At 34.9% G+C, this 10,102-nt stretch overlaps 1 protein-coding gene across 7 annotated transcripts; it reads left to right on the top strand.

Annotated features, from left to right (window-relative positions):
• Positions 1-3,326: 3,326 nt before the first annotated feature.
• Positions 3,327-9,877, top strand: LOC140838540 (protein MEI2-like 5). 7 transcript variants are annotated; one of them, XM_073204932.1, is made up of 13 exons: positions 3,327-3,478; positions 4,779-4,824; positions 4,944-5,084; positions 5,266-5,648; positions 6,185-6,343; positions 6,426-6,542; positions 6,647-6,798; positions 7,537-7,628; positions 7,703-8,636; positions 8,724-8,808; positions 8,883-8,951; positions 9,091-9,270; positions 9,385-9,877. In XM_073204932.1, the coding sequence occupies exons 2-13, from the start codon at positions 4,794-4,796 to the stop codon at positions 9,490-9,492; spliced, it is 2,451 nt and encodes an 816-aa protein (XP_073061033.1). In that variant the 5' UTR covers positions 3,327-3,478; positions 4,779-4,793; the 3' UTR covers positions 9,493-9,877. The 7 variants fall into 7 exon arrangements, with proteins under 7 accessions (XP_073061033.1, XP_073061032.1, XP_073061026.1 ...); XM_073204931.1 differs by having other exon boundaries at positions 5,263-5,648; XM_073204925.1 differs by having other exon boundaries at positions 3,328-3,478; positions 5,188-5,648; positions 9,385-9,876.
• The last annotated feature ends 225 nt before the right edge of the window (positions 9,878-10,102 follow it).

Genomic DNA, 10,102 nt, shown 5'->3' with positions numbered 1-10,102 from the left:
GAAACAAAAAGATCCCCAAACTAAACAAGAATATCTTATAAGATTTTATTCTGGGAAATGGAATAATGCCCAGAAAAATTACTCCACAGTAGCAAAAGAAATCTTAGCTATTGTTAGATGCATTTTAAAATTTCAAGATGATTTATACAAACAAAAGTTTATTATAAAAACTGATTGCAAATCTGCAAAATTTATGTTTAATAAAGATATTAAACATGATGTTTCTAAACAAATGTTTGCAAGATGGCAGGCTCATTTAGCTCCTTTTGATTTTGAAATCATTTATAAAAAAGGTGAAGATAATCACTTACCAGATTTTTTAACTCAAGAATATTTATCTTAATGTTTTCATTTACAGATATGTACTCTCGAGGCAGAGGAGAGTCCTCTTATAGAGGGCGAGGTGGTAGGGGAAAACCCCCTAATATTATAGCACAACATGGTAAACAGAGGCTAATAGCCCAGAAATTATCTAGTTCATCAGCCAGTAATACTGAGCATGATACTGAATTATATAATGAGTTTCAAGAATTCTTGAAACAAAAGCAGAAGAATAATACAGATTCTCATTATTCAGCATCATATGCTAATATCATCAAAGAAGATGATAATGATTCAGCTCTTTATACAGAGACTAAACATCGTGAATTAATTCTTCTTATAGAAGAAAAAGATTTCCAATGGGAAAAAGCTCCATGGACTATCATGGATAGATATTTAACCAATACATCATATGTATATGGTGCTTATAAGCAAAGAGGATTTTATGAAAATCTTCTCATTTCTACAAAAAGTGTTGATATAACTCACTTTTTTAGTAATACTCAACAGAAAGGAAGTTATAACTTCTCAAAATTCATTATCAAAAAGATTATATCTATTGAGGAATGGGGTATATCTCCATTAGATGAAAAAGAATTTTATTCTGAACCTCATAAAATGAGTTTCAAATTTAATTTTTGGGATTATGTTGAAAGTTTTAATAAAACTTTATTTTATGAAAATGAAAAGAAGAAACATACTTGGTTTCTGAAGATTTGTGAAAACATTTTTCATCATCCTATTCCAAATTGGTTTTACATATGGTGGAAAATATTTGGTCCATCTGCAAAGATTTTGCCAGAGGTTTTTATAAAACCTATGAATACATGGTTAAATGTGGCTCCATGCATAAAGAAATCCTTTTCTGATCATTGGATTGATGGCAAGACTTTATGTCTATTCTTCATGGAATTTGGAATTCCATAGATCTGGAGATGGCAACCAGAATGTGATTATACTGAGGAAGGAATCCCTTGCTTAAAAAGAGTTAGTTATACTAAATTCTGGGATAAAATGTTACGAGAAGATCCAGCAACTGGAAAACTTCATGGCCATGAAACTCTTCTCAATATGGAGGAAAAGATTTCTTTATATCAGAAAGAATTCCATAATCAACAGGAAAAAGAGAAAGACTCCATGAGTCCTTTTAAGATTCTGACTCAGAAATACTCTGAGATTTATTCTAAAGAGAAAATGATTGAAGTTTATATTGAAGAAATGAAAAAAGATCTTTTCCAGAATATTGGATGCTCAGATTCAAAATCAGATAAATCAATGGCTTCCGAATCAAGTGAAAATCAATTCATACATCTAATGAAGATGCATGATGCACAGGATCCAGATGAAGATATTCCTCAATTATCTCAAATTGATGATATATTTGAAAATTTGAAGAAATCGCTAAAAGATAATATCAAAGATGACTAGAGTAGTTGATAGTGGAATCTCACTATTCAAGAGTTGGTGGAATAACACATCATGGAATATCGTGACAAAAAGTGGGTGGCATATCACTATTTACTTTTTGAATTTTGTAACAAAAGTTACTTTTGCTTTAATAAAGCATTTACTATTTTTATTTTAAGATGGAATCCGGGGTTTGATGTCCGGCTCTTCTATCTATATATAGGTTACTTCTGTGTTCTTAGAAGGACACGGTCGAGTTTGCTCCCCTCTCTACTCTCTCTTGTATACAACCCTTCTGAAGTAAATCAATAAAAGTTTGAAGTTCTGCTTACAACTTTGTAAGTTTACTGTGTTTTTTAATTTTTGTTTTAATTTTTGTTTTTAATTTTATATTTAAGAGATTAGCCTGAATGACAGGCTAAAGCATTCGTACTAAATTATTTTCCTTACTATGACATGATCTATATTTATTTGTAACTTGGAATCAGATTGATATAATAAAAGATTTATTTAAATTTCTGGAATTTAATGTAATATAAGAGTCTTTGGTTAGAACATAAGGTAAGAAGATGAACCGGGAAATGGTGAACACAAGGTTCGAGTTTATCCGAGAAAAATAAATTCATGTTGTAGCCCTTCAGCCTGCTTAGCCGAAGAATGGTGTTTAAGGCGTTTATGGGTGATTTTTTATGAATTTATGATTCTTTGGGCCCTCGATAAATCCTCTGTGGTTTAATTTCTTTGGTATATCTTCCGTAAATCCTTTTATGTTTTGTAAAATTCCAAACAAGAATCTTATATTCATTATTATTCTGGAGTTTAAATTTCTCATTTTCTTAGCTCAATTTGAGTTGAAGATGGTATATAGGCTGGAAACCAATAATCTCCATGTGTGCGAAAGCCACTAAGGAAAAGTTTGGTAAAACAATACCACGTATCAGATTCCTCTTTGATTCCAAGCCTCAATTAGTAAATCGAGCACAATTTTATATCCCTAAATAGAATACCATGTACATTACGAAAAGGTTATCTCGATGGACCCCGACCCGAGTTATAAATGCAAATAATAAAATATAATAAATGCATGTACAAAAATACCATTTTTAAAAAAATATTTCAAACAAGGTATGCCTTTATTATATAACTTAATGACCGACTTTCGAATTTGAAACTTCGTACAAAACTCGATGTTAAACTGAGCATAAGTCTTGGAAAAACAATTATTGCGTAATTTATCGGTATAAAATGTACTATTTTATTAAAGAAAATTAGCAAATTTTATGCTTTCAGAGAAAAAATTAAAATAAATTTCACATAATAAGATCAAAGAGCACGAGTGTTAAAGCAGTAAAGCTTTTTCCTTCCGATCTGCAGTTAATAAAGGCAAAAATTTATGTGAGACGATCTCACAGGTCATATTTGTAAGACGATCTTTTATTTGGGTCACTCATGAAAAAACGTTACTTTCTATGCTAAGAGTATCACTTCTCATAAATTTTGATCCGTGAAACGAGATTTACTGAACAATAATAATGATAAGGAAAACAATAAATTATGGAGACCGAAGTTAATCATATACATCCTTTCCCTCCAATCATTCTCCACCGTGTTTCCTTTTGCTTCGTGGGCTCGTCTCTCTTGAATTTATATATTTATTATATAAATAAATAAATTCGTGGGAAATTTCTCATTCCTCGAAACATTTTCTCGGGTTCCGGCGGGAGTGAATGAAGTGAAGGAGTGCAAGAAAGTGATTTTTCTGCTTCTACGAAACTGTTTTTTCCGGTTTGTTTCGGGTTTGGATTTGTAATTCTGTTCTTACTCTAGCCTGTGATTTTATTTCTCCAATTATTTTTCCCCCTTATTTCACTTGTTTTTTTTTTTTTTTTTTTTTTATCTTTCGTCTTTCTTTTTGTCAGTTATCGTATCTTCATCAAGGTTATTAGGTCCTCTTTCCCTCCTGTGTTCTGTCGGTGTGTGTGGTTTTGGAGTGTTTGTAATCCATTTTTTTTAATTGAGGTGGGCTTTGGTTTTGTTCATTGATTAATATTTTTGTTGGGTTTTCTAGTTGTGGGTTTGTGTTCGAAACATCAAATTGGATGCTTTGATGTTAAAGTTGCATCCTTTTACGTGTAATAGAGTTCCTTTATTGAGAATTTTTGTTGGGGTTTTGTCTTTTTGTTTTGCATGTGTTGGAGTAGAATGTTCAACTTCGATTGGGATATACGAATGCTTATTTGAGTGATTGGGGGGAATTTACAAATTTTTTGTTGATCTATCATTGTAGAAATTTGTTCTTGGGTTGACCGAAATTAAGTTGAGTTAAATCACTAACCGAGTTGATCTTTAAATATTGTTTAGATTGCACTAATTCTTGGTGCAGATTTCACATGAATTGAGGTGTTTTTTGTGATCAAGCAGCGAGGGTTTTTTGTAATAGAAAATTAACAAATTGGGACTGAGAAAGTGCTTACTTTATTGTGATTTCTGCTTCAAAATCTAATTTTTTCCCGTGTATTTTATTTTGTTCTTAAATCGATCGATTGTATAGTCCATTTTTTCCATTCATCATTCTGATATGCATGTGGGCTGTTAGTGTCCTTGTGTAGTATTAAAGTGAGAAATTATATTTGCTTTTTCATGTGATCTCTTCTTTATTTTTCTTTGTGCTTATTGACGTTGCTTGTAAAAGTTGATATATCGAATGCCAAAAAGTCAAATCAGTGAACCTATTATTTGTTTTACTTTTGAAATAGTTTGCATAATCTAGCATATTGCTGAACTTGGTCAAAATATTTACGTTTATTTCTTGCCTCTCTTTCATTACATTGTACTTGGTTGGATCAACCAGATTTAGTTCTCCTGCCGCTGGTGTCACACCATTTTATGCAAATGGTATCATCCTAGGATCAATGTTTTTGCTGTATTCAATGCGTCTCTTAATCATCACTTTTACTTCTACTTAACAAATTTACGCATTTATTTTGTTTATGGACTCGGCAATTCGATACTATCATGATAATTTGTTTACCATGTAAACGCTTTTGCAGAAGTGAGCGAGGGCAATGGAACAACCTTCGCCAAATTTCATTTATGGTAAGTTAAAATGGTTGATTTTGTTCTTGTTAACAAGTTATCAATTGATTGATGCATCACAAGTATATGTCAATGTTTTTAAGAGACATATTTATATATCGCCACATATTTTTTTGTAGGTTCTTCTAAAATTCCATTTACAACCTCGTTTGGAAAAGAAAAAAGTGCATGGGGATTTCCTAATGGAACTGATGCATACAATTCGTCAAGCGATGCTAGCTTGTTTTCTACCTCGCTGCCTGTCCTGCGACATGGGAATCGTAAGCACCAGCAATTGAGCTGTTGGATAATTTGTTATGGATGGTGAATTTGTCATTTTTTAAATCTTAAATAATCATTTACAATAAGTTCTTTCATTCACAGTTAATTTTAGTACATCCGAACGAAGTGGCCAATTGATTCATGATGTCTTCCCTAATCTTGGTAATATTCAACTAGAAGATGAAGTCAAGGATCCACTTGATGAAGTTGAACCAAGAACAATTGGAAGCTTTCTTCCAGGCGATGAAGATGAACTTTTGGCTGGTCTTATGGATGATTTTGATCTTAGTGGGTTGCCGACTCAACTTGAGGATTTGGATGATGATTTCTTTGAAAGTGGAGGGGGGTTGGAGATAGAATCCGAATGTCCAGAGAATATAGTCAATGATGTATCCAGAGCGGCAACATCTGATGGTGCTGTTGGCATTTCTCATTATGGTCTGGTGAACGGTGTTGGAACTGTTAGTGGTGAACACCCATATGGAGAGCACCCTTCAAGGACATTGTTTGTTCGGAATATCAACAGCAATGTGGAGGACGCTGAGCTTAAGACTCTTTTTGAGGTATGTTGAATAAAGATTTGAATTTCTTGAATATGTGATAGTCTTTCACTTTATGTTTTTGCAAATTATGTATTTTAATCATTTCAGTATTTTCTATTGCTAGCTTCCTAGCAGATGTATTACGCAGAATAAGAAAGCAGTCTTGTCTTGGAAAAACTACTTTGATTGATTAAGATTATGTGATGTATCGTGCACCTACTGTTAAACTCATTCTTCCGTTTCCAAACAATATTGTGTTCGGTCATTTGTGGAAGTATGCATTGCCTTTGGCACTTGTATAATATTTACACCTGGGATATCATTTCTTGAAAAAATATTTACACCTGGGATATCATTTCTTGAAAATGTATCTTTATGAAAAGTGGATCTTTCAAATGAGATGATAAGCATATCTAGTGTAGATGCTTATGGGTTTGAGTGATTTTAGATTGTAGTGGTGATGTATCAGTTGCTTCTTTATTGTTATTTTCTATTTGCAAAATGCAATAAAAAAATACCAGTTTGTTACTCTTACTTTTATCGTTCTCTCTCTATAGCAATTTGGAGATATCAGAACTCTTTATACTGCATGTAAGCACAGGGGATTTGTGATGATAGCTTACTATGATATAAGAGCTGCTCGATCTGCAATGCGTGGATTACAGAACAAGCCTTTAAGACGTAGGAAGCTTGATATTCATTTTTCAATCCCAAAGGTGCTGGTCAAGATACCTTTTCTTTTAAAATCTTGTCTCTAAAACACGACCTTCAGTTATCAAATTTTCTTTGTTCATGCAGGATAACCCATCAGAAAAGGATGTTAACCAGGGAACTTTGGTGGTGTTCAATTTGGATGCATCTGTTTCTAATGATGACCTTCGCCAAATATTTGGAGCTTATGGGGAAGTGAAGGAGGTGGAATTGAACTTTGCCAACTTGCCTTAAATCTTTTGTCTTTTAAATAATTTATTTGCTTCCGATGGGTAAAATGTATTGGCTGTCTGATGCACTAAATGCAGATAAGGGAAACACCTCACAAACGGCACCATAAGTTTATCGAGTTTTATGATGTTAGATCTGCGGAGGCAGCTCTGAAGGCTTTAAATAGAAGTGACATAGCTGGGAAGCGCATAAAGCTCGAACCTAGCCGACCTGGCGGTGCCCGTCGGAGGTACTTTCAAATTTTCATTTTTGGGTGCCCAAGTTTGTTGTGGTTGTAACAGTATGTTCATTTTTCTTCTTTCATTGGCAATAAATTAACATATATTTCTGGTGTTTAGAATTGGAGATGCACAACATTTAAATACTTGTGTACATTGCTTTGATGTTAAGTTGGTATATAGCCAAAAATAATGTTTAAAAAGGTCCTCTTGTCCCTTCCTCATAATGGTAATAATATACTAGCATTTACTAGACTCTGTTAGAAATGTGCATTTTTTTGAAATAGAACTCCCTTCTGAGGCATTTTTCTGTTGAATTTTATTTATTTTCTGATGCATCTCAACTCTTAGATCGAGTTTTTAATTTTGTCAACTTATGCTAATGTTGACTCGTGAAATAATATACATGGACTCTTTATTACCCTGTTGGTAATACCTCCACATTAATCAGTATGTCTAATTTATCTTTTGGCGTGCCTGGTCTTTTCTGTTCTGTGGTCATCTTGCTCTATCTGTATAAATTATGTTTGCTGTACAATGAAGAGGTTTGACTTCAGATGCTTGCCGCCTAAGTTGATTTTGCCCTTCAAATCTGCAACATTCCAATGTATGTGTTAGTTTTCTCCACTGTTACTGCTCATGTCGGTTTATATTTTCATTCTTTAGGGATTACATATCTGTTGGTGCTCTTATATTTATTTATATGCATGTTGAGTCAAAAGGGTGTTTAATGTGCTTTCCATGCACAGTTTAATGCAGCAATTGGGTCAAGATCAGGAGCAAGATGAGTCTCTAAGTTTTCGGCATCAAGTTGGTTCACCCATAGCCAACTCTCCTCCAGGCATGTTGATGGTTGATCTAAATTTGTTTAACTATCTTTTGTATGAAATATAACTGGCGGAACGATCTTTGCAGGTAACTGGCCTAATCTTGGCAGTCCAGTTGAGCACGACTCATTGCATGGCGGCGTTAGTCCTAAGCCCAGTATGGGAAGTCTCAGCCCTGTGGCAGGCAACCACTTACCTGGTTTGGCCTCTATACTCCCATCGCAAGCATCAGCTCCTGTGAAGATTGCTCCCATCGGTAAAGATCCAAGACGGATTAACCAAGTAATAACCAAGGCTAATACCACACAAGGAACAGGTTATCAACATCATTACTCGGTTTATGATCCTAAGATAAGTTCAAGTTGCGAACCAATCTCTCCACTCGGTGATTCCCAGTCCTCTAGTGTAGGGACCCTCTCTGGTCCTCAGTTTCTCTGGGGAAGTCCCACTTTTCATTCGGAGTTCACCGTTTCCTCACCCTCACCCTGGTCATCGTCACTGAAAGGACGTCCATTCTCATCAAGTGGACAGGGTATTGGTTTCCCATACACAAGTCAGCATGGATTGTTTCTTGGTTCACATCATCACGTGGGATCTGCTCCATCTGGAATTCAAATCGAAAGGAATTTTGGTCTCTTCCCCGAGTCCCCAGAAACATCATATGTAAGCCAGGTATATGGAATAAATAATTTTGGTTACAACAGTGGGAATCATGCGATGAATATTGGTGGTCCTGGCAACATGAACACGGGAATTGCTTTTGCTAGAAACTTCACCGAAAGTGGTTCTCCTCACTCCAGAATGATCCCGATGGCAAGAAATGGTCCTTTATATTTTGGTAATGGCTCTTTTGGAGGCATTGGAGGAATTATTAATGATGGATTGATTGACCGTACTCGAAGTAGAAGGACTGAAAGTGGAGGTCAGATCGACAACAAAAGACAGTATCAACTTGATCTGGAAAAGATAGTAAATGGCGAAGATAATAGAACTACTTTGATGATTAAAAACATACCGAACAAGTGAGGACAGTGAACATTTTCTTTGTATAGGGAATTGTACTTTGAATGTCTCATCTCTTATGGATTTTCTTTGTTTCTCCTCTGAAGGTACACTTCAAAGATGCTACTTGCAGCTATTGATGAAACCCACAAGGGCACATATGACTTTCTCTATTTACCTATAGATTTCAAGGTAACTTTGTGCATGTTTTCCCTGACTTTTAGTGAATTTGAAACTACAATTTTGTAATATTTGTTTTGGTCCAGAATAAGTGCAATGTTGGGTATGCCTTCATCAATATGGTGTCTCCTTCACACATTGTTACCTTCTTCGAGGTTTGTATTTCGTTTCTGTGATATACTTTATATGTAATTGCTCTGATAACCCCGGCAATCCACGTAATCACTAGATTTTTTCCCTAAAACATTCGAGTCTGTTCGGTGACGAATCAACTTGTCACACTTCTCTTCATAGGCGTTTAATGGGAAGAAATGGGAAAAGTTCAATAGTGAGAAGGTTGCTTCATTGGCATATGCAAGAATTCAAGGGAAAACAGGCCTTATTTCGCACTTCCAGAATTCGAGTTTGATGAATGAAGATAAACGTTGCAGGCCAATCATTTTCCAATCAGAGGGCCAAGGAACCAGTGATCTAGTATGTTATGTTTTCTTTCATAATGGTTATTTTCATAGTAGTCTTCGAGTATGTCACTCATAATGCAAACTTGGTAAATGTGATAACCTTTTCTTTTCTTCATGCATCACTTAGGTATCTGTCTCGTCAGGCAATTTAAACATCTTTATCCGTCAGCCAGACGGGTCTTATGCTGGAGATTCACTTGACAGCCCAGAGGGCGATCCAGATGAAAAGTTGTAGCCACTAAAATGTTCTCTCGACTTCGCTGAACCTCGGTGAAAATTGTAGGGGAATATGTGCCAACTTTTGCATAGTTTGTTTCTCTTTTAGCGTGCATAAACCAGTAAGGTAGAAGAGATGGTCGGATGGATAATTATATCGCTGGGCAGTACAGGACACGACGTTTTTACTTCGGCAACTGACCGTTATCAATGGGAGACTAAGGCCATGGCGAGGCACATTTCATTTTTGGATGGTCCCATTTTGACGAGTTTATTCTAGTAATTGTACAGTGGTTTATAAAGCTGTGTCGAAGGCCGGAAATATGTATGAACTGTGTGCTCTCTTCTTTTTTTTTTTGAAAAGAACTGTGTGCTGTCTCAGTTGTGGCAATGAACACACTTTTTCATGGTCTTTATATATATATATATATATATATATATATATTATATTTATGCCAGAAAAATATTGAATTCGAGTGTCAGGTTCCAAGTTTATGCATAATACAATTTCTTTTGCAAATACTCGTTGGCCCTTGCTGACTTGGTCGATGAATTTTTTCATTTTCTCAATGATTTCTCAAACCAAAGTTTATTGGCGTAAATTTTTGTGAGACGGTCTCACATGTCGT

The sequence above is a fragment of the Primulina eburnea genome, chromosome 8, assembly GCF_022965805.1.
Source record: "Primulina eburnea isolate SZY01 chromosome 8, ASM2296580v1, whole genome shotgun sequence".
Taxonomy (NCBI): domain Eukaryota; kingdom Viridiplantae; phylum Streptophyta; class Magnoliopsida; order Lamiales; family Gesneriaceae; genus Primulina; species Primulina eburnea.
This window is presented reverse-complemented; position numbering and strand designations above follow the sequence as displayed.